Here is a 25,079-nt window from a genome sequence, read left to right on the forward strand (position 1 = left end):
TTTCCCCCACGTGGTGTAGCCACGTCCACCGGCCGAACCAACCAACCTTAAATGACCGGCTAAAGTTCTCACTAGCCGATCGCCTGGCTGGGAAGTGAAACTCCTTTGGCTGGCAGGGCTCTTCACCAACAGAATAACTAGTTGTTGCGACTGCCGGCAGTTGCACGTTAGCCAAAGCCAAGATATTAGGATCGACCGGAGGGGGTTTAGCATCATTGTTGCCGGCGCAGTCGATATTAGGCTCGACCGGAGGGCGGGGGCTAGCAATAGCACCATTGTTACCGGCGCCATCTTGCAGCAATAGCGTCTGTGAACATGAACTCTCTTTCTCAGGGGTGCTGGGGAGACAGCGGGCTGCTGACAGGGAATCGGATGACCGGCAGGTGTATTGATGAAGTTTTGCCCTCTTCGGGCCAAAAAAAATCGGAAATACATCTTTTCTGCGACATGTTGCACTTGCAACAAGCTTGACTTTTTGAATTTTCCCGCCGCGCATAGCATTGTTCTGCGTTGTGCGTCATAGCCTACGTCAGCCTACACAGACAATGTTCTAAATAAAATGAAATGATAATATGATAAATATCATAAAAAGGGTGGATGTCAATAATTTAATGAAAAATCATGTTGTATGATAAAATTATACTCTAAAAAAAAAAGTATTGATTTGTTCAGAAAACTTTCTCACTTGCAGTTACAGCCAGGGGCCGCCGGGGGGGGGGGGGGGGGGGGGGCGTGCTGCAGCACCCTAAGCATCCCCACTTCCCGCGTCCCTTACACAGGGAGCCCACGTTTCCTCGGAGTCCTCGGAGTCTCGCAGCGCTTCGGCGCGTCTCGGAGACGAGCGATCCGTCCCGCGATGAACCGCCTCGCTGATCTCCGTAACTCCCATCCATCACCTCCTTCCTTCCTCCCTTCCTCCCTGCTGCGTGCGGGGTGACGCTCGCCCGCACCTGGCCGGAGGGTTTGATGTGTTTCATACGTCCGTCCCTGGAGCGGGAGACGATGACCTCCGCTACGGAGATCAAACTTTAAACACATGCAGATAATATACGACCAACCTTATTGTGCAGCCAAAGTTACATGCTCTGTTTATCTTTAATCGTAATACTATCTCATAATTTCCCCTATGAAACAAATGTCCCATTTGGGTTTAATAATTATAAATATACACTTTTGTCTCTTATCTCAAAGCACAAGATGGTTTGAATCCTGGCCGTGCTTTTCATTTAACGGCTCCCCTTCGCTCACCGGAGCCGTATGTCCTCCTGACCTTTGACCTGTCAGGGGGTTTCCTGGGCTGACCTGTCTCCGTCTCTAAACAGGTGTTGGGTCGTTTCAGCCTGGCCCTGGAAGGCCTAAATTTCGTTTCCCCTTTATTTAACACACACACACACACACACACACACACACACACACACACACACACACACACACACACAATATTTTTGGTTTAACTTTTGATGTAAATTATTTCTTGTCATTGCTACTTCTGATGACATGTTTCAAGTGACAACCGTTATTAATGGTTTCTTCTCCACATAATGGACAAAAGCATTTTAGGTTTTATGATTTTGTAGATAAGACAAACAGGACACTTTGCCATTTCCGCTACAGCCAAGACCTAGGTGAACTTGTACCACTGTATGGCTTATTTACTGTACCGCCCACTTCCTTTCTTTGCGGGATTCTGCTTATGAACCACCAAAAGACAATACACGCTCGTTTACCTTGTGTCTCTGTTAGAATAATTTACGTGTTGAACATTTACCACTCGCCGATTCAAACCTAGCCCGAGACGACCTCCCACAAATGATCTAATTAGTCACTCTGGTCCAACTTGGGAGTCAGAATGGACTTTTTTTTAGGCTGGGGGAAGTTTTTTCTATTTCTTCCAGTCTTATTGACTGCCGGTAAGTGTTTTAGCGTGGTCTATATTTGGAGTGAGATTGTGTGGGCCGGTATCTATTTGAAAGGATAGTTTTGAAAAAACGCATTTATTGAGCGAACCACACTTTTAAAGCGAGACTCAATTGTTGCATCATGCGTTATTATGGTGTGTTCTGCTGGTGTGCTCAGCCTTCCTAGTCGGAAGTCGGGAAATCAGCAACTAAAAAAAAAATCTTACTAAGCCTGGTGAATAAATATTAGTACCTCCATATTGGAGGACAAACAAACGTTGCTGGAACTTGGAGTGAATGGTATCACTATTTGTTTTGAAGTTGAGTTGGTGGTCGATCAGACTGTAACTGGTCTGATGAGTTGTTGAGTCCACGATGACAGTGTCGTCAGAATACTTGATGTATGTGATGTTTGGGTTTGTGCTTGTCCAGTCCTTGGTGTAGAGCAGCGGTTCCCAAACCTTTTTCCTGCGCAACCCCTTCTACGTCCCAAATGGGTTGGCGCACCCCCAATCCCCACTTCAAAAAGAGGGGTAAAAATCGCAACAAAGCTTTGCTTTATCGCCATATAGCCTAAAGACTCATGTTTATTCATGCGCAAATAAACAGAACACGCATGACAATAACAACATCAACAAAGTTACAATATAATGCAACAAAGCTACGCACAAGCTTCCAGTTTTAAGAGGATGAGTGACAGACACAGGCTCAGTAACAGAAAGCACGGTTATTTTCATCCGCGTAAAAGAAAAATTGCAGCAATAGGCTTGTTAAATGACCGTGGAGCTAGCATCATCATCATCATCATAACACAACGGTTATGGAAATTAGAACGACAGTACATTGAATTAAATTGCAATGAAGTTACAAACGATCCACAACATTAAAGAGAATAGGCTCCGAAAATAATCTACCCAGGTGAAGCCCAGACCCAGATAATTGTCATCATATTTCCTTATTTTTTTCCCCGTCTGGTGTTCACCCTCATCACCTCTTTTTTGCCATCTCCTTCCCTCCTCTTCGATTTCCTCCGGCGCATCGTCTGACTCCCGCTCATTTTCACTCTCTCATCCTCACTCTCTCTTGGTCCCTCTCCTCCTTCGTGACTAGCAACTTTATCATAAGACGTCCCACTTGACAGTTTCCTTGATTTCAGCCAGTTAAGCATATATATAATATATAGGCTAAGGAATGAATGAAACGAGTTGGCGCGCATAGCCTAGCCTGCAGTGCTTAAAAGACAGCTTCTTCAAGCTGTCTTCTTCTACGTTTCTATCAAAAACTAATGAATTATAGTTTTTTGATCTAAAATAAAAGGGGTTACAAAGGACATGTTTACTGTTCATGTTTTTTTATTGTATGGAAAAATCACACTTAAAAAAACAGCACTGTAATAATTGTGTAATAATGCACCACACCGCCATTACATTTTTCATCTCGCGGACCCCCGGTGGCAGCTCGCGTACCCCTGGGGGTGCTCGTACCACACTTTGGGAATCCCTGGTGCCGAGTGTGTAAAGAACTGGTGAGATGACAGAGCACCTGTAGGGATCCTTCTGGATGAGCTGAGGTGGCCGTTAACTCTCACTCTCTGGTGTCTGCCTGTCAGGAATGAGAGGACCCAGAGTATGAGGTAGGGATTCACATCCATCTGGCTAAGTTCTTGTCCCATTAGATGGGGTTGCACAGTATTAAAGGCACTTGAAAAGTCTAGGAACACCAGCCATAGAAATGACTTGGGCTTCTCAAGGTGGGTGTAAAGCTCCGTGCAGCAGCGTTAGTGTGGCGTCGTCTACCACTCTGTGACGTTTGTATGAAAACTGAAGCGGGTCAGCGTACTTACTGACCTCTGCCTGTAGTTGTGTGAGAATTAGCCTCTCCAAGCCTTTCATGACCGGGGATGTTAAGGCCACAGGTCGATAGTCATTATCACAGGTGGGTTTACTCTATACCTACCTATTGTTTATATCTGATGGAATTTTGACACACCGCTACGTAGACAGGTTTACAAAGATACTACTGAATCAAAATCGGAATCAGAATTGCTTTTATTACATTTTTCCTTACATCTTATTTTAAGAGTTAAATTCTTAGGCTTGATTCCTCAACAACCACATAGCAGCAACAATACAAGATAAAGTAAATCAAGATAAGTAGGCCTACAAATTAAAATATGTAAAAAATAAGTAGCAGCATCGATCACAATAATAAATAATAATAAAATAAATAGTCAGTATTAATAAGAGAAATTAAAACAGTTTTAGTAGGTTAAATAATAAAAAACATAGGTGTAGTTAAGTGTAAGTGTATAGTGTTCACGAGGTTATTACTAGTTATAATGTGGTCATACTTACATAATTATGGTTGTGTTTGACAGGAATGACTATATATATATATATATATATATATATATATATATATATATATATATATATATATATATATATATATATATCGCGACTATAGTGAATAGGTGTGCTGCTTATAAGGAAGTGTCATGTGGTGGAGTCATCTAACCTGTGATCCCCTTGATTCGTACTGTCTGTTAACGGTGGCACATAGAGAAGGTGTCCGGTATAGAAGGTGATCCGGGCATCCAGTCCGGATCCAGCAGCTTCGTTGACAGTAGAGGAAGCTCACCTCTCACAGCTCGCTTTTAGTTTTTCTGTCACTCAACTTGTAATTTATTGACGGTTCCAAAATCGTTGTTATTTACATTACCTTCGTAGTGACCACCTCTGCTAGTTTGGTATTCAATAAGTTCTTGTGGCCTCGTTTTCTGTTGAACAACAGTTCTGCAGGTGACTTCCTGTGAGCCAGTAGTGTGGCTCGGTAGTTAAAAAGGGCTAGATATTGTTTCCCCATAGTTTTATCTTGCTAACCTCCTTGGGTATGTTTCTGTTTTTTTTGGGAACTTGATGACCCTTATTTGTATGGGAACTTTATTTACCATTTTAATTCTCCCCTTATCTGTCAGTTGATCTGGCCATAAGGTGGGGTCTTCGCCAATGATCACTCACACATCTGCTGCTCTCGTTAGCTTTGCGCAGGTGGATCTGTGGTTGGGGTAATGCAATTCTACTGCTGTCTGTCTGAGTCACCTCTGACACTTTCCTTCTGCACTCTTGATGCTGGTTCATTGCAAGCAATAGTTTGGCACTCGTTTGGAGTGATGAGAAAGGAACATTTTAAAAAATACAAGTGGCCCTTTGGCTGACGCAGCCCCAGGCGATTGCCTTATGCCTTGTGGTAAAACCGCACGTCTATCTAGTTGAATTCTGTTTTAGTTTGGGTCAGGGTAGGCTACTTTGTTTATGGCGCATGGGTGCGCCTCCTAGGCCCAGCGCCTTTGCGCAGTAGTGAAGGTGCGGTTTGGCCCAGCTCAGTTACGATACAGTACCCTTATAGTAGGGCGGGGTTTAGGCTGGATGGCGAAAGCCGCGGCAGCTACGTAAGCATCGTGACCTCATAGCAGCCCGACACAGTGTAGCCTGCTAATGAATCCAAGGACAAAGAGGAACGCAACACAATAAACAAAGAGCAAGAATGTAGGACATCCAAGAAAGACGGCAAACTTCTGCGTGACATTTTCTTCAAAAACCGATAAAGGACCCACCTATATTAGGCTCCTTTATTAGGAGCCTAATAAAAGGAGCCTCCTTTATTAGGCTTTGCCAAGAATTCATACTAGGCCTATTCATAATCAACCCTCCTCTGCTGAATATAATTTGTATAAGCTTCATTAGAATTGTATTGAGCCTGGCTGTCATGTTTTTCTTAGCCTTAATTAAAAATGCTTTCGTTGTTTATTTGGTACGCCTATCGTTTAATGTGTGTCCGTGTCAGATCTACATCTTTCTCTTCATTACCACGTGTTCATTTAGGTTAATTTCTTCAAGGATAAGATTGTACAAAGGTTCATATTGTGGCCTCTATATTCTTTGTTGTAGATACACAATATAGTTAGACACCCTTTCTCTGTCAGTTTTCTCTACAGTTGGCGTATTTGGTGACCAGTGCAAAGTCACCCATCAGGGCAAAGCAACGACGTACAACATCTTAAACCCTAAGAGCAATCCAACGTGTGAATACAGCTGGGCTGATTCTAATGTAAGTAAAACATTTATTAAAGTGGATTACTGGATTATTGAATGATTGTGATTGATATTAAAATGAGTGGCTGAATATTTTATTCAATGAGTTTAATAGCCTAGTGTTTTATTAGCATTATGTTGACATAACAATTCATTTTTTAGTTATCGTGGGGTTAATGTCTTTAAGAAACTATTTTTCTGTTGCACTCCAAAGCATTTATTTATTGGTCATTTCAAGCAGCAAGTTTGTGCTTAAATTTGACATGGAGTGATATACAGGACGACGCCATTTTGAATTCTTGGATGACTACAGTATAGTGTTCTTATGGCACGTTTCCACTGGCGGGTGCGGTTTGGTTCGGTATGAATGGCTGCGGTACGGTTCGCGTTGTTACCACCAAAAGTGGGCGTGATACGGACTGAGCCGGGATTAGCCGTACTTGTCTCTCAGTACTCCTCCGTTGGGGTACCAAGACGTCTGAAAGGGTGCCAACAAGTTCCACCTACACACGCCGTCCGTTGATTGGTCAACAGAATCGTCACTTCCGTGCGACAGGGGGTTAATAACAAACAAACACAGTACCTGCAAGGTATTCCTTCTTGGACGTCCTACATTGTTGCTCTTTGTTTATTGTGTCGCGTTCCTCTTTGTCCTTGGATTCATTAGCAGGCTACACTGTGTCGGGCTGCTATGAGGTCACGATAGTTACGTAGCTGCCGCGGCTATCGCCGTCCGGCCTAAACCCCGCCCTACCATAAAGGGTACTGTAACCGTAACTGAGCTGGGCCAAACCGCACCTTCACTACTGGGCCAAGGCGTGCCGGGCCTAAGGGCACCCGCCGGTGGAAACGCGCCATATTAGATTTGGCAAAAGACCACGAAATACTTAGGAGAAAAATTAGATGTTTTTGTGATGTGTTTAGTTAAACTTTAAGGTAAATTAAGGTGTATAGTATTCCCGTAACTAATCCTCTTGACCCACAACATTTTGAAGGCATGAAACAATTTAAGTGAATACGGTGCTGTCAATCATGTCTAAAGTCCTACACATTCCTACTGTGTGCTTCAACTACAGGACTCACTGGCAACTAAAACCGAACCCAATAATGGAAATATATCCTCATCTCACTCCTCTCTCACTTTGCTTGGATGCCGGAAGAACGTTTGTGTTGATATTAATTGCCCTCTGAAGGTAAGAGAACCTCAGTACTTGACCTCCATTCAGATAGGAAGCACTGTGCATTGTTGTCATCTCTGAGTATTTTCTGAAGCTGGCACTGACCCAGTCTCCGCACAGTGTTTAAATACGGATGCACCAGTTCTGATACAAAACTTTAATGAGTCTGCTTTCCAAACATTGGCATCATATCTTCACAATATAGCCACTATATCAGGATCATTCCTTGTTTCATGAGCGTATTCATTAAAATACGAAATAGATTTGTGTAATTGCTGCTTCTGTATAACCATGGCCCAACCTGTCCTCCAAGCTTACATTAGGTTTCTCTTTGCAGATTTTGCTGGCCTATAGTTGAAAAGTAGGATGTAAGGCTATGTTACCGCAATGTTGCCGACCACTTGTTTTTTATCCCGACAAAAGCCTTGTAAGGACAGTTCCTCTGCGTCTCTCTCGTAGATCGCACCATCTTTCAACGTCTTTGTTTAATACGACTGCATCACCTTCTCTCACATGATCAGCAGCTCCCAGATTTCACTTTCTCTCCAGTAAGGACTAGCTAGCTAGAAGCCATCAACGCTACTGAATCTGTTCTACAACTTCCAAACTGCAACACTACCACATGGAAGATACATCTGTGAAACGCATCGACTCAGACTCACCTCGGGCTCCAAAATCTTCGCTGTCGGTACAGTTAGGATGTTCATAGAACCAAGGGCCAGGCACAACATACTCTGAGCCAGTGGTTCAAGAAAGTGTTTAAAGAGTTGACTTGAAGAGTTTTCTTCCTGTAAACCACATGTTCTTTTTCTCCTCTCATTGTAGACCTATAGATCTAAAATGAAAGGATATCAAATTTGCTGCCACAGTGAGTTTATTTTTATCCTTGATTATTATCAGCGAGAAACATAAATATTTAATTTTGAATTAATGTATTTTTGCTTAAAATATTATTCCACTGTAAACATTATTTCGATGTCAAAATAATATTTTCCCAAAACGATTTCCTTTTAAGCTGATGTGTTGATAGAACCAATGTCTTGGATAAAATGAGTATGGAGTTGAATTATATGAATGGTTGGTTTTCAAGTTTTAGTTAATGTTTACTTTGCTGTTTATTTCAACAGCTAACTGCACTGCTGTACCAGAACCTCAAGGTAGGGATGCATTACTTTTACCAACTCCACAAATGGCAACATGCAAACCTATTGTCTTCTGTCTTAGTTATCTGGTAGATTACGAATGTCTACAATTAATATATAGAATCAGAATAGGCCAAATGTGCTCATAATTTGTTTATGTTTTGAATGTTTTCCCTTTTTCTACTGAACTTTGGTTGTTCTTGTTGTTTGGTCATCTAATGTTTTACTGAAGTATTTTGAGGGCTGTACAATTAACTTGACCTGTCAGTATTGTACTTCTACAGCTAATCCCACCGACAAATCTTAAACTAATTGTTTGTCAGAAACTTTCACTTCATGAGGAAATGTTTTTATCCTGGATCCAATCGTCTGCTGTTGATTATTATTTTTCTCTACGGCGCTCAAAGCAGTATAGTATATAAACCCTGAATTCCAAAGTAAAACTTTGATTTACCTCGTTAAATTAGAATAATCTGTAGTGTTTGCCAAACCTAAACCAAGATATTCAACAACCAAATCGGTAGATTAATTTGAAATATAGTCAGCAATTTCACAGACATCATATGGGTTCAACTGAGTTTAGCAAACCCTGTTGGGGGAGGCTGAGTGTGTTAGCCATTAGTGTGTGGTCTAACTATGCGTTGATTCAGATTCAGAGGCTTTGCCAATGACCCTTCAATGTATTTCTGCTTGTAGAACACGTTGACCCCACAACCAGCAGCACCCCGCCTCCGGCTGTTTTCTGTACTCCGAAGGTCACTGGAGGGATTGCGGTGGTTATTGTCTTGCTCATTGTGATGGGCATTGCGGTGGTCCACTGCAGAAAGAAAGAAAACAGGTATTACAAACAACATTTTTGATTACAGTCATATGCCCTCATTGTCGCAGCCAGTAATTATGAACTTTCTTCACCCAATCAATCCTTGTGCAATTCAGTAATACACTGTTGGCTAAACATTATTTTCACTTAGATCGCCACATTTTGTCTCTCTTTACTGTGAATCTAATGTGTGTGTTTGTAGGCCTACATATATTATTCTGGATGTTCAGTGTGGCTGTTTGAAACCCATATTATGAGGGGTCGAACAATATTATGGTGCTCTTGTGCATTAAAGACTGTTTAGCCTACAGTTGATTACTGAATTGAATAAGGATTAAACACCCAATAGAGCCAAGGCCTACACAATGAAGTGTATGCACAGAGCGAATGGTAGAAAGATCATCAATAGACTGATGTGGTCTGACTGGTTATTGTTGATTGATTGTTGAAGCAGATTCTGTTGATAGTAGGGCTTTGCCACACAATGCCATATGGATAACATATTAAACGGTAACTTGTGAATATTGTGCGCCGCTCAATTTCTGAATGAATTATTCCTTTAAAATAAGAGATTTTTTCCTTCGAATTATACATTTTGATATGGTAGAAATATTTACATGATGTTTATTTATGATGATGCCCTTTTTTCCCTTTCTAATAATACAGTTGGTTGGAGCGGTTCAAGAGAGCGCGTTGTTCCAGCGAACCACAAAGCAATGGAGCAGATGCAAGACCAGAGATTATACCGATGCTAAACGTTGGTGTGGCATTGGTATAACCGTGATGAGGTTGAGGTCTATTGGCTGTGGAAGCTGGAAGACTCTTGATGCTGCACCAGAGTGTGCACTTTGGAGTGATTTTGGTCCAGTAACACAGAAACGGGATCATGTATAAATCTGAATGGCATGAATAGTATAAATCTATAAAAATATTAATATTATATTATTATATACTAGACAAAGTATTATTATTATTATTATTATGATGATGACGCTGTTCAAGTGGAGTGAGTTACAATGTTGAAATGAACGCAACAATATAAATCCAGTCTAGGACTGTGATTGATGATCAACCTGAGAGGAGTATGTAATGATGCTGTGGAAGCTCTTCATGCTGTACCAGGACGTGCACTTTGGAGTCACGTGCAGATGAATGAATATTATTATCCAATTGAATTTTGTACTCGATACTCCTCTCTTTTGCTCACTCTCTCTCTTTCTCTCGAATATTGCATTTAATTTATGACTATGGACTTTAAAAAAAATCTATATATATAGTATCTATGTTATACAAAAATTATACAATATATTTCAAACTTTATATACTCAAATGTATATATTTTAACGGGATCAAGATAATCAACCCTATTAGATATAGGAGATATAAATGCATGTTATTCTCCTGTCTCTTTGATTTCTGGATGGATTATGTAGACTGTTAAGGGTTCAGCATGTGCTGCGTTCTTGAGACATTGGCAAGGTGGTGTTTCTGTAAACTGCCGATGTGGCGTGATGATGACTCACAGAAGGGCAGTTACGAACCACAGAAACGTCAGCATACGGTTAGACTCTGATTGTTCTTTGCCTCATGAATAAACTGGCTTGACTGTATCGGAAATGACGTGTCATGCACTTCTTACAATCTCCGCACAATATACAATGTTATGAACAATCGAAACACATGACAACAGTAATACGTTTATGTAAGGAACATTAGTTGGTGTAGTGGAAACAATAAATAATTAAGATTGATAATATGAAATGATTAACAAGACCGTTAAATTTAATAGGCCATGTTATTAATATTTTGAGTATTTTGTGACTATTTATGAGCAACAATGTTAGCCTGAAATCCATAAGAAAGTCATGCTAAATAGTCAATGATCAGATGAGTTAATGCAGAAGGGTCAATACTACGTCAATAGTATGACATGACGTAGCAGGCGTTTTCCTCTTCTTCCCTGAGCTTCAGCATATTGCATTCTCAGGTCACACACGCACTACACAGCATTTGACCATATATCTTATTCCAATTTAACAGTGACTGCTGCAACAGAGTCAAGAAAACACCAGGTGCTTCCTCACTTTAAGTGTGTGATCTGGTATGTTGATCCAGTATATAGCCCGGATCGCCCCGTTAGTCCTTCATGGTCTCTCTGCCAGTTTCGTTGCTCTTACCATGTCCCACACAAATCCACCAAAGTAGGAGATCTTTTGCTTGTTTCACTGTGGGAGCTTGTTGGACTACACTTAGAACTGCGGATCCAGTAATATAATAATCATCTGCAACAGCAGTGATTCAAAATGAACACTGCAGGTTTGATAGGCCAACGCTGGAATAGTTAAGTAAGGTTACTAAACATGTAAAACACATGTCAACTATTGTCATGTGTTCGAGGAATAAAAATGACATTGTTGTCATTAATAGAAGTGTGTGTGTCCGTTTATGGTTATGAGAGGAAAAAGAGTGTAATGACATCATTGAGTTTCCCCAACCGCTATTGTTCCACACCAACCATGCCATTAATTGGCATCTACAGGCCCCAGCACGTCCAAAAATGTCACCCCCATCTTGTTACGAACTTGCCGTCTGGAGATATGGAATTGGACTGGGGTGTCATTGGAGTTTTTATCCCTGTACCTATAAGCATAAACTTAACAACATTTGCAATCGACCTAACCCCTTCTCCATTATGCACCAAAGCTATGGAACACCCTTGTTGCAATTTATAATGTAATAAAGACTCATTATGTAATAACGGCTCGTAACGGCTCATAATGTAATAATTTCAATGTAATAAAAGTTCATAATGTAATAATCCGTTCATAATGTAATAAAATCACGGACGCATAACGTAATAAGGGCTTTGCGCATAATGTAATACTGTAATAACTTATTACATTAAGAACCTTATTGATACTGTAGAGTGGTGCAGAGTGAAGCAACCCTCCACTACACATTTAATTTGAAAGTTGTTTATTTTGTTTTGCAAAGAGCAAAAATAGGTATTTTATCACCACAGTTCGCCACACACACATATTAACTTCAGACTCAAGTGTGTGTTCTCATGCACTGAACAGATTCACGCGTGACTTCCTTATTCCTGAACACACCGTGTAGCGAACGCTACACGGTGTGTAGCGTTACACACCCTCTGCTGGTCGGAGTTAGGTACTGCATACTGCTAGGAAACTACATTTTTCAGACAATAAACCACTCTTTTCTCACCATAAACACACAGACAATTATTACCACACTCTGAACATGAGCTGTGCTAAATGGAAATCATATTAAACATGTAAATAATAATAATAATGTAGGTATATTAACCCACTGATGGCTCTGTATGCCACAATACCGCTCATAATGTTATAACAGTTCATAACGTAATAATAGCACATATAGTGAGAAAAGTGTTGCATTATCATAATTCTTACTTCTGCCATCCCTGCAGGAGTGGAAGGAAATGCTTTCACCTGTGTCTGTCTCTCATCAAGATCACACATTTCTGCAAACATGCTGGAGCATTAGCCAACTTATTTGCCATATACTGAACCTCGTTCCCAATAAGTGGCAGGCCTCATAAAAAGGAAGAGAAGCCTTATTCTTTAATGCATCATCCTCCATAGGTAAAATCAGTGGTATAAAGGCAACAACTGCAAACACTGACAACTAATGCACTTTTGGGCAGAGGTTTGTTTTTGAGTTTGACTATGATTTGTACATAGGTTGCGCTACAGTAACCAACTTAAAAGCTGTCAGCAGAAGAGGTTGGATTAGGGAAGAAGGAGGGGGACTGTAGGTTATGTAGTTTAATGTTCTTTGCTACAATAACTAATAACTCCTGCAATGAAAACACATTTAAAATTGTACTTTTCAAAAAAGTAACCTTCCAATAAAAATGTAGCCATTTCTTTTTGTTGGTCTTTCATGCCAATTTAATAAAGGCTTTTAAACATTATTTTCCTCCTACTTACGTGAACTACATGATACAAGCAGCATAACATGTTAATTCAAACTTATTTTATTTTGGAACATTTGAACAATGACAAAAAGTCATCAAAAACGTTGGAGATCTGAACATCAAATTAGTCTCACAATATATACCAGGTATATACAGTATGTGAGTCTAGAACAGACATAGGGATGTCATAGAAAACATGAACCAGCTCAAAGGCTCTTTAAATGTAAACACAGCCTGTCAGGACACAAAAGTAAAAATATAAGTCCAAATAAATTTAACTAAACAATATGCCTATAAACATGATCATAAATTATAGTTGCCAACAAAAATAAAGTCAAGGGGGCTCCATTTGTCAGTGGTCAGTGACTGTGCCAGTGATCACTCAAATCACTTTATTTCTTCCAATGAATGTCTTTAATATGGAACCATCCAAAGGATATAAGTCGAATCATGTTGGGTCACCATGTAGGACATCACTGGAATCTCCAGGAGGGTAATTGTTGGGGTCAGAGTGATGGTCAGAGTCAGGATTTGAATGGTGGTCAGATTCAGGGACAGCATCAGAGCCAGTATTATAAAGAAGCACCCTCTGCTTCTCCGCTCTGAATTTTTCGAATGAATGGTCTGACTGGTCCATCAAGACTAACAGAATGGTCCCCACAATGGCCTAGAATCAGCAATGGCAGACTTTCATCGTAGTGACCATGTGGGGATACTATTGCTGTTGCCAAGGGCGTAGGAACCGGGGGGGACGTGTCCCCTCCAATGTCGGAGACAGGCGTAAAAATTATACCGGATCTGTCAGGTTTCCGATATGTGTCCCCCCAATGTTAAACTCATTCCTAAGCCCCTGGCTGTTGCATCAACTCCAAGCGTTGACACAATCATTAAACTGTACATTGAATATGGTTGATGTTCTTTGTAGAGTCAAATGATCTCCATATGTACCACTGTGCTGCATGCTTTGCACATAGTCATGCCATTGCCTTTCCACAAAATTGGAAAGATGTATTCCACTCATGGCATGTGGGTGAAGCATTAGGTCTGATACAATTTCTTGCCTTCAAGATGTTGCAGACCGAAAAATTCCAAGTGAGGCAAGTTGGTCAACCATGGCAGCAAACTGACAGCTGCCATCTGAATTAGGGTCCAAACGAGTCCTGAAACCTAGTGATCCAAAGGATTCTAACCTCATTCCATGGGTGATGGGCTGTAACAACTGTATGCGTTGATGTTTTCTGGCCTTGTGCTCAGAACGCTGCTTCTCCCGCTCCCTTGTGATACTTGTCACATCACATACTGCAAACCATTTGATATGTTGATGTCCTGGGTTGCCTAGCATTCGGAACTTGACTTTGTATTTTGACAGATCTACATTTCTTTTGACAACTATACCTGGTATCACAGTGTATCGTTTTGAAAATCTGGGACCTGTGCTGACCCTCACCAACACTTTGTCCTGTAAGTTGTAAACTGATGGTGGTGGATTTCCCCTTGATTTAGTCACACGTTTCATGCAACGCTCCGTAGCCTTTAATGCCCTCCTTCGTATCTTCCTGCGGTTTTGCTCAAAGTTACTCATGTTCTGTTCTAAGTCTTCTGGAACTGCATCAGAAACTGAGCCGGGGCTAGCATCACCTGTATTGCTGGATAAGTGAAGAGTCCTGATGTTATTCTTCCACCCATAATACACTTCAAATGGAGACATCCAGTTGAGAACCTCTTTTTTGTCCAGATTCATAACTCTTGCATAATTTGGCATATGTGCTGCCCAGTTAACACCTCCTCGTTTGAAATTCACAAAGTCGTACATGATTTTTCGACGTAGCACCTGGTGTGTTCTTTCAACTTTACCTTGGCTCTGGGGGTGGTATGAAGAGCTCTGTATGACTTTGACCTGATATGATTCCATCAGCTTCTGGACTGCACCTTTGAATTCTTTGCCTTGATCATGCTGCAAAATGTTGGGTGGGCCATGTTCAGTGTAGATTTCAATGAGATGTTTAGCAATCTCTTTGCTCTCTTTACTCTTCAGAGGGCGTAGCCATATGTATTTGCTACACACATCAAGGATGTTTAGAATGTACCTATATCTAACGTTTCTTTGCTTGACAGCCCATCTCCCCATGTCGAGAAGGTCGATTTGATGACGCTCTTGAACTGTTTTAGCCCTGATCGGCTTGGGAATGGCCTTGTTTTGAAAAGTAGCTCTGCGAAGTTGATAGCGCCTGGACCTGTCCAAAACCTTTTGCACATTTTGTGTTCTGATGCCGGAATACTTATCCTTTAGGTATACGTTAAGTTTTCTGGCACCACAACCATTGGTCTCTTCAAGCCCTGCCTTCACAATGCCTTTAAAGCTTGTCTTTTTTGCCACCAATTTCCCATCATATATCAACGTCTCGCCGTCTTCCAATCGTCCAATCGTCCATCGCCCGAACAAGTGCTTATTCCTCCAGAGACGAAGAAGGGCAGCACGTTGGACCCTTGTCCTTTCTTTAACAGGAATGCAAAACTCTCCTCTCAGTGCTTTCACAATGACATCATATGTCTCATCATCCATTTCTCAACTTCCATGGCCTTGAATGTCAGTAACCAAAAGGGCCAGTGTGAATAGGACCAAGATTGTCATGCCCAGTTTCATTGTTACTTTTCTGTGAATAAAACAAAATTCACTGAATCAGTAGACATTGAGGTGGGGTATGCAGAAACTCTTTATATTCAGCATCACTAGATTAATGTAAATATTTATTTTTAACAAATCATTTATGTACATACATTTTAGGATGTTGTGTACTCCTACAAATAATTTGATAACAAACCGTCTTCTCAACCGCCAGTCCACATCATACTTTTATGGTCCAAGTGGGACTTGAATCGGCGACCTTTAAGTCCCCTAACCAAGTCCCTACGGACTGAGCTAAAGCCGCCCCAGCTTTAGATCAGTCCGCAGGGACTGACCTAAACTCTTCTCATCTCTCCTCCTCTCTACGCAAGATGCAGACCGCGTATGCTCTCCTAGAGTGAAACATAATCCGGGTTCAATTGTTTGAGTCCCTGATAGCCTCTCATTCGATGCGTAATGTAGCTTCACGTAATGTTCAACGACACGTTGGATGTAGACGCGTCGTGTGCACCCATGGGACCCCCCCGCCCCCTCCCTCTCAGCGCCGGAGTTGCCGTGGTTCGCGCCCCATTCCGTCCCTGCCGCGCGGCCGACATGACCGACTTTGTGGCCACTGTTCCGTTTCTCCCCGGTTTCCCGTTACCCCCCGGTATCCGCGGCAAACGTTTCACGGACCGCGGGCTCTGTGACGAGGCGGACCCCAGCGGGGGACCGGGAGAGGGGGGTCACCCACACCATATTCGAGGGGCTCGCTCTGCGCGCCTCGCGGAGGAGCGGCCCGCGGATGATCCCAGAGTCACCCTGGAGGCAGGTGGTCTGTGGGGGGAGTTCCACCACATGGGGACGGAGATGGTCATCACCAAGTCCGGGAGGTAAATATACACACACGTGTTTCTCCATTCAATTTAAACGATACGAATGAATCTTTTCTGCGGACATTCAGGGAAAAGTCCGAGAGCAGCGGCGATAACCTGCAAGTTATCCCAAAATACATCGACTGAGATTGGGACACAGAAAAAGTGAATAGGCCTACTACAGATTTTCTTTTTGATTTTTCTAAGTCGAAGTACTTTCCCTACTGGCTTTGGGGATATTGTTGTTATAGATAAAGATAGATATATTACAAAATCCATAATAATCTTCATCAATATTAATAGTATGAACTTAACATAACTTCTGACAAATGTACTTATTGTAAGCCGCTTTGGATAAAAGCGCCTGCTAAATGCACTAAATGTAGGCTAAATGTCTAAATGTTAACCCCAATGATCCTGGTGTTCTGTTCTCTGGATATTATCCGGTTCCAGAAGAATGTTTCCTCCGTTCAAAGTGCGCGTCCGCGGGTTGGACCCCGGCTCCAAGTACATCCTCCTGATGGACATCGTGGCGGCGGACGACCGGCGCTACAAGTTCAACCACTCGTGGTGGACGGTGGCGGGCCATGCCGACCCGGAGATGCCCAGACGGATGTACATCCACCCGGAGAGCCCGTCCACCGGAGACCAGTGGATGTCCAAGCCGGTGGCTTTTCACAAGCTCAAACTCACCAACAACACGTCGGACAAGCACGGATATGTGAGTAAAAAAATAAAATCGAAATAAGTCAAAGTAAAATCGGCGTTTCGCTGATTTAACATTTGATTTTAAATATTGTTATTCCTATGATTTTCTATGTATATATTTTCCCAACCGTTACACAAAATGCACACCTTTGTAAATGTAATATTGTACAATATTTTTTAGGTTGTAAGCATATAATTAAAGCAGCGTAATATATTGCACGCTTGATCTTTTATTTTGAAGTGAACTAATTTCTTCGTGCTTTCCAGACCATTCTGAACTCGATGCACAAGTACCAGCCGCGGTTCCACATCGTGAGGACCAACGACATCCACAGGCTCCCCTACAGCACCATCGTGTTCACGGAGACAGAGTTCATAGCCGTCACCGCCTACCAGAATGACAAGGTAGGGACACTCCAGTTCTCCCAACACTCCCAGTAGGACTGGTGCTCTCATTCTGTAGGCTCCCTGTCTCTCTCTCTAACTCAATACTCCTCCCTGTCTCTCTCTCTCTCTCTCTCTCTCTCTCTCTCTCACTCAATACCCCTCCCAGTCTCTCTTTCTCTCTGTCTCTCTGTCTCACTCTCACTCTCTCTCTCTCTCTCTCTCTCTCTTTCTCTCTCTCTCTCTCTCTCTCCCTCTCTCTCTCTCGCTCTCTCTCTCTCTCTCTGTGCGTGTGTCTATGTGACTCTCTCTCTCTCTCTTTTCCCTCTTCCCTTCCATAATTGTGATTTCTCAAGGTCCTTGAGTATTTACCAATCACCAACCGTATTCCATCTTCCTCTTCCTCTGGCAGCTTTGTTAAAGCAGAGAGCCTGAAAGTTAGATCAACAAACAGACGGTAGAAATGAGTGAAAAAGAATTCTACTCTGCAGGCCGGCCAGTTTGGGGTCTTAGATAGAGCACTGCATGAGTACATACATATGTACGTACGCACGTACATACATACATACATACATACTGTACATACTGTACATACAGCACTACATACATACCTACATACATACATACGTTCATACAAATGTTATCAACATAATAATATAGAAGATGTTATCAACTTAATAACATAGAACCTATGTTATCAGCATCATAACAGAACATCCCCTTCAGTAAGCAGCTCTTCTCTGACTCAGCGTCGTTTCGTCTCCAGATCCCGCAGCTGAAGATAGACAACAACCCGTTTGTTAAAGGCTTCAGAGACGCAGGAAACGGAAGACGAGAGAAGAGGTAACGTCAATCCAAGGTCTGTTTCCATTCTGCCGTCAACCAGTGACTCACACGGGAGGACACTTGACCCCTGACCTCTGGTCCGGTTGGGATGACCTCATCGTCGTTGTGGTGACCTCGCCTTTCATTGTGATGTCCTCATCTCTCTTCATGACCTCATCTGTCTTTCTGATGACCCAATCTGTTGTTGTGATGACCACATCTCTCGTCCCTCTGTAATGACCTCATCTCTTGTGTGATGACCTCATCTCTCGTCCCTATGTGATGACCTCATCACTCGTTGTGATGACCTCATCTCTCGTCCCCGTGTAATGACCTCATCTCTCGTTGTGATGACCTCATCTCTCGTCCCCATGTGATTACCTCATCCCTCGTCACCGTGTGATGACCTCATCCCTCGTCCCCGTGTGATGACCTCATCACTTGTTGTGATGACCTCATCCCTCTTCCCCGTGTGATGACCTCACCTCTCGTGTGATGACCTCATCTCTCGTCCCCATGTGACGACCTCATCCCTCGTCTCCATGTGATGACCTCATCCCTCGTACCCGTGTGATGACCTCATCATTTGTTGTGATGACCTGATCACTCGTTGTGATGACCTCAGCCCTCTTCCCCTTGTAATGACCTCACCTCTCATGTGATGACCTCATCTCTCGTCCCCGTGTGATGACCTCACCTCTCGTATGATGTCTTCATCTCTCGCCCCCGTCCGTCAGGAAGAGGTGGAGGCCCTCAGAGGGGGAGGAGGAGCCCGGCCCCCAGGACCCGGACTCAGACGACTCCTCCTGTCACCTGACCGATGCCATGGGGCCCGCCTCCTTCCCGACGGCCAATCATGGTGCTTGTTCTTTAACACTAGGAACCAATGAGATCATGAGTTGAGATGAGTTGTGTTCTCACAGGGATTGTACCTTGTGTCATAAAGGGAGTGATAGTGTCGTTATCAGGGGTGTTGGTCTATGAAAGGAACTGGGTTCGATCCCCGATGTTTACAGCTTCCATGGCAGCATCAAAGAGCAGGATGGGTCTGAACATTTCACCGTCATGTTGGAGAACAGCCTCTACTGTATAATAAATACTGAGTGATATTTCTTGTCTTTCAATGATGTAAATACGTGGTAATTGGTGGATGATGTTTTGTGTCTTCCAATGAGTGAATGAGTCACTGTGAGTGAATACATTCTGGTTGGAAGAATGGGAATCAAAGCGCTAATCTTAATAACAGTGTGAACACCGTGCTATCCAATCAGCTCGTCTGTAGCAGTGACTAATGATACGACACTTGAGTTTCAACCAATGAAAACGCTCCTCCTTCCTCAGACGGGAGGAACGCGGAGAGCGATGAAGACCTCAGTCCCCTGCAGCAGGGGTCCCCTGGAGACCCCGGTCGCTGGGGGGGCCCTGGGTCTCCTCTGGACCTCACCGACCGGGACGCCCCCCCTCTGAGGCCCCAACACCCGGGGTCCGGGAACAGACAGGGCGCGCGCCACAGGATGACCCCCAAACCCTCCCGACCCCACGGCGAGATGGAGCGGGACCAGGACAAGGAGCGGGACCGGGGCGTGGCCGGAGACGGTGTGCTGCCCGCTGCGTGGCTGACCGCGGGGGGTCTGTCTGCGTTGGGGTTCTACCCGCAGCCCCTGATCAAGCTGGGGTACCCGGCGGTGTTCTTGAACCCCGGGCCGGCCGCTCTCCTCCCACGGGCGATCTGCGGCGCCGGGCGGCTGCTGGTGACTCAGGTAGGAGGACAGACAGGTGCTCTCCTCAGGTAGGAGGACAGACAGGTGCTCTCCTCAGGTAGGAGGACAGACAGGTGCTCTCCTCAGGTAGGAGGACGGACAGGTGCTCTCCCCAGGTAGGAGGACAGACAGGTGCCCTCCTCAGGTAGGAGGACAGACAGACAGGTGCTCTCCTCAGGTAGGAGGACAGACAGACAGGTGATCTCCTCAGGTAGGAGGACAGACAGACAAATGCTCTCCTCAGGTAGGAGGACAGACAGACAAATGCTCTCCTCAGGTAGGAGGACAGACAGGTGCTCTCCTCAGGTAGGAGGACAGACAGGTGCTCTCCTCAGGTGGGGGGACACACCTCCTCAGGTAGGAGGACAGACAGACAGGTGCTCTCCCCAGGTAGGAGGACAGACAGACAGGTGCTCTCCTCAGGTAGGAGGACAAACAGGTGCGCTCCTCAGGTAGGAGGACAGACAGGTGCTCTCCTCAGGTAGGAGGACAGACAGGTGCTCTCCCCAGGTAGGAGGACAGACAGACAGGTGCTCTCCTCAGGTAGGAGGACAGACAGGTGCGCTCCTCAGGTAGGAGGACAGACAGGTGCTCTCCTCAGGTAGGAGGACAGACAGGTGCGCTCCTCAGGTAGGAGGACAGACGGGTGCTCTCCTCAGGTAGGAGGACAGACAGGCGCTCTCCTCAGGTAGGAGGACAGACAGGTGCTCTCCTCAGGTAGGGGGACACACCTCCTCAGGTAGGAGGACAGACAGACAGGTGCTCTCCCCAGGTAGGAGAACAGACAGACAGGTGCTCTCCTCAGGTAGGAGGACAGACAGACAGGTGCTCTCCTCAGGTAGGAGGCAGACCTCCAGGGGCTCTCCTGACCGCTCAGGATAGGAGAAGAAACAGCCTTGTTGAAAAGAGTAAATCGACAAAATGGCAAAAATTCTCCCGCCCTTGATTCCCAGTTCATCCCAGTTTGTCTCAAGGGCTCCAGAAGCCGGCCACGCCCCTATCACAGCCTGTCTTGTGTATAGGATATGAATGTCTCTCTATACCGTAGAACTCTTCCTACAGGACTCATCCTGGTCTCTCCCTCCAGGGGGTCTCCGTGTCCCAGTATGGAGGAGGGGGAGGAGAAGGGGGGCTCCCCCATCCCTACGGCCTCCTGGGGGGGGCGGTGAGGCCTGCAGGGTGGCCCCCGGGATTGGCACCCCCCTCGGGGCCCCCCACCTCCACCGCCACCAAGAGGCCCCCCAGCCTGCGAGGCTCCCAGCCCTGGCTGAGGTCCAGCCCCTACCACATCCCACCTCCCTCCAGGGGGCCCCTGACCTCCGGGCCCCCCCACCTGCTGGCCCCTGCCCCCCCCCCCTCCCCGCAGGTCTGGACCCAGCCTGTGAAGCGGCTCAGGGCCGGAGCGGAAGAATGGACCACTTCTGAGAGTGACCGAGATTGTCCGAGAGTGACCGAGAGTGACCCAGAGTGACCCAGAGTGACCGAGAGTGACTGATAGTGACCGAGAGTGTTCGAGATTGTCCGAGAGTGACCGATAGTGACCGAGAGTGACCCAGAGTGACCCAGAGTGACCCAGAGTGACCGAGAGTGACCGAGAGTGTTCGAGATTGTCCGAGAGTGACCGATAGTGACCGAGAGTGACCGAGAGTGACAGAGAGTGACCGAGAGTGACCGAGAGTGACCGAGAGTGTTCGAAATTGTCCGAGAGTGACCGAGAGTGACCCAGAGTGACCCAGAGTGACCCAGATTGACCGAGAGTGACCGAGAGTGACCCAGAGTGACCGAGAGTGACTGATAGTGACCGAGAGTGTTCGAGATTGTCCGAGAGTGACTGATAGTGACCGAGAGTGTTCGAGATTGTCCGAGAGTGACCGATAGTGACCGAGAGTGACCCAGAGTGACCCAGAGTGACCCAGATTGTCCGAGAGTGACCCAGAGTGACCGAGAGTGACTGATAGTGACCGAGAGTGTTCGAGATTGTCCGAGAGTGACTGATAGTGACCGAGAGTGTTCGAGATTGTCCGATAGTGACCGAGAGTGACCGAGAGTGACCGAGAGTGACCCAGAGTGACCCAGAGTGACTGAGAGTGACTGATAGTGACTGATAGTGACTGATAGTGACCGAGAGTGTTCGAGATTGTCCGAGAGTGACCGAGAGTGACCTGGACCCTTGGAGCCAACCGCTATCACAGCCCCTACATCCAGCTACTGCTACCAACTAACACTCTCCCACTACCTCTACCTCACCCACTAGCACTACCTCTGCCCCCTACCATTGCCCACTAACGCTGTCCCACTACCAGTACCCATACCCACTCCCCACTACCTCTAACACTGCCTACAGGTGGGTACTGTACCCACTACCACTGCCTCTCCCCCCACCTGTACCTTCTACAGGTAGGGGAGTGAGGGCGGGACTTCAGTCACATGGGTATAGCGGCGAGGGCGGGACTTCAGTCACATGGGTATAGTGTTGAGAGCGAGGGCGGGACTTCAGTCACATGGGTATAGCGGTGAGAGCGAAGGCGGGACTTAAGTCACATGGGTATAGCGGTCAGAGCGAGGGCGGGACTTCAGTCACATGGGTATAGTGGTGAGGGCGGGACTTCAGTCACATTGGTATAGCGGTGAGAGTGAGGGCGGGACTTCAGTCACATTGGTATAGCGGTGAGAGTGAGGGCGGGACTTTAGTCAAATGGGTATAGTGGTGAGAGCGTGGGCGGGACTTCAGTCAAATGGGTATAGTGCTGAGAGCGAGGGCGGGACTTCAGTCACATGGGTATAGCGGTGAGAGCGAGGGCGGGACTTCAGTCACATGGTATAGTGGTGAGAGTGAGGGCGGGACTTCATTCACAAGGGTATAGTGGTTAGAGTGAGGGCGGGACTTCAGTCACATGGGTATAGGGGTGAGAGTGAGGGTGGGACTTTCACAACAACCTCAACCAGTGGCGTAACATCATGGTGGTACGCCCGGGTGCAAATATTTATTTTGTGCTGGATTGTTGCGTTGTCCTGCTTTCTACAGTGAGGGTTTCGTATAATTAAATTAATTAATTAAGTGCGCCACCAGAGGGCGCCTCCGACACATTTGCGATTGCCTAGGTCCTTTTTTTTTCTTCCTCCATGGGCCCCTGACGCCGTCTGGGCCCCGGTGCAATGCACCGGTTGCACCGTCGATATTTACACCGCTGACCTCAACAACGAAGGAAAATATTGATGAATATTATAACACTAACTTCTGAGCTTCTACGGATCTGGACTCCAACATAACTTTCACAAACTAATTATGAATCGACAATGTGAGACCTTCGGAAAACCTCTCTAAGATACTTTCTCTCTATCACCTAATAATTACCCATAATGCACTACTTTTTATTGAATAATTTCGTTCCCCTGTGTAAATAGAGTTTTTCATATATTCTTATAATGCTTAATGTGATTTTTTATTTTGTGTTTAACTTTGATGTTGTCTGTGATCTTGATCAAATCAAGAACTATCTTAGCTTATCAGTCTTCCAAACTAAGAGAGGACTCTTATAAAAAAATATTTTTGGGGATCACATTTTTATTGTTTTTGGTCACAATATGAATAATAAAGACTATCACGTTAAAGTGGGCTTGTGTGAATCTGTATTCCTAACGTGTTGGTGATGCGTCATATCAACGTCATTGCTGTGCACGGTTGGTACCAAAGGTTTCTTGCATAATTGGTAGAAATATGCAATACTAATTTATAAATTGTAAATTAAGCTACAACTGTGCACCACTAGAATGCAATGTATTCCAAAGAAAATGTCAAAATTTGCTTTAACTAACTACTACATTTGGAAATGTTTCACGTTTCACGAATCAAGAAACACAAATGACAATTTATTTAATTAAAACACAGATTTGTATTAAAACTGTTCATAGGCAGATGATCTGGGAATTACAGTTTTCAAGCCATGTCCAGTTTGAGGCCTGAAATTCATCTTTAAAGCAAAGTTGACTGTCTATGGTTGATGTCAGATAGAAAGTACAGTGAGCCAAACGGTGTCCACCTAGTGGAGAGCGATGGTACTGACGCTGATTAATATTGTTTTGCTGTTATAGCTATTACATATGATTGTTGTCTCTCTGTGGCCAAACCCGAAGACAAAAGTACAGTTCCTTCGCTATTTCAATACACCGTCTATGAACCAGCCACCCAGACCTTGTAAATGACCCATATAATATCCAAACTATTAAAAACATCATCTGAATGTTACTAGGTGAACCGGATGTGGGATTTGGATTTAAAAATCATCAGAAGATTCAAAGCGTATGAGTTTCACTTCAGATGGAGAGGTACACGAACGATTTGTATTAAATATGTTATTCGCTCCACAGCATGCGACTGAGCAGGAAGAGGAGGGTGCTAAGCCCCGCCCACATGGTGTTCTGCGACGTGATTGGTTCAGTTTATAATGGCGAGCATAGAAACAGAACAGATAGATAAGCAGTACATGTATATCTCGGCCGTCGTTTCAAACGACTGTGCGTGTGTATACTATTAATATACGCTGTTCATGTACAATATGGTTAGTGAATATAAAATATATATAGGATGCTCTCCCCTTGAATCATTCACAAAATTTGATCCAGTTATTCTGTGACCGTCGCAGTCACTCAATTATAACGCTATCATGCTGTCTTAATTGGCTCAAAACTCCAAACAATAAGTATTTTAATGTATTCACACATTTATTCAGAGTGTAGTTTCACTGTTAATGCATATTCTACGCGTTGTCGGCTGAAGCCTGCACCCCTATCACCGCCGTCTGCTCTTCTACGCGTCGTGCTTCTAT

General features: G+C 44.5%; 1 protein-coding gene and 1 long non-coding RNA gene across 2 annotated transcripts; both read left to right on the top strand.

The window, feature by feature from the left end:
* The first annotated feature begins 1,707 nt into the window (after positions 1 to 1,707).
* On the top strand, positions 1,708 to 10,635 carry LOC307077219. The gene is made up of 7 exons (XR_013811925.1): positions 1,708 to 1,910; positions 5,884 to 6,008; positions 7,069 to 7,185; positions 7,996 to 8,038; positions 8,298 to 8,327; positions 9,009 to 9,150; positions 9,799 to 10,635. It is a non-coding gene; the product is annotated as an uncharacterized lncRNA (long non-coding RNA).
* Positions 10,636 to 16,316: 5,681 nt separating this feature from the next.
* On the top strand, positions 16,317 to 22,815 carry LOC307076605 (uncharacterized protein; the record flags this gene model as incomplete). The annotated part of the gene is made up of 7 exons (XM_079737657.1): positions 16,317 to 16,594; positions 17,030 to 17,297; positions 17,552 to 17,689; positions 18,435 to 18,511; positions 19,231 to 19,352; positions 19,835 to 20,253; positions 21,341 to 22,815. The coding sequence occupies 7 exons, from the start codon at positions 16,317 to 16,319 to the stop codon at positions 21,722 to 21,724; spliced, it is 1,686 nt and encodes a 561-aa protein (XP_079593783.1). The 3' UTR covers positions 21,725 to 22,815.
* Between the last annotated feature and the right edge of the window lie 2,264 nt (positions 22,816 to 25,079).

This window comes from Pollachius pollachius, assembly GCF_949987615.1.
Source record: "Pollachius pollachius genome assembly, chromosome: 6".
NCBI classification, from domain to species: domain Eukaryota; kingdom Metazoa; phylum Chordata; class Actinopteri; order Gadiformes; family Gadidae; genus Pollachius; species Pollachius pollachius.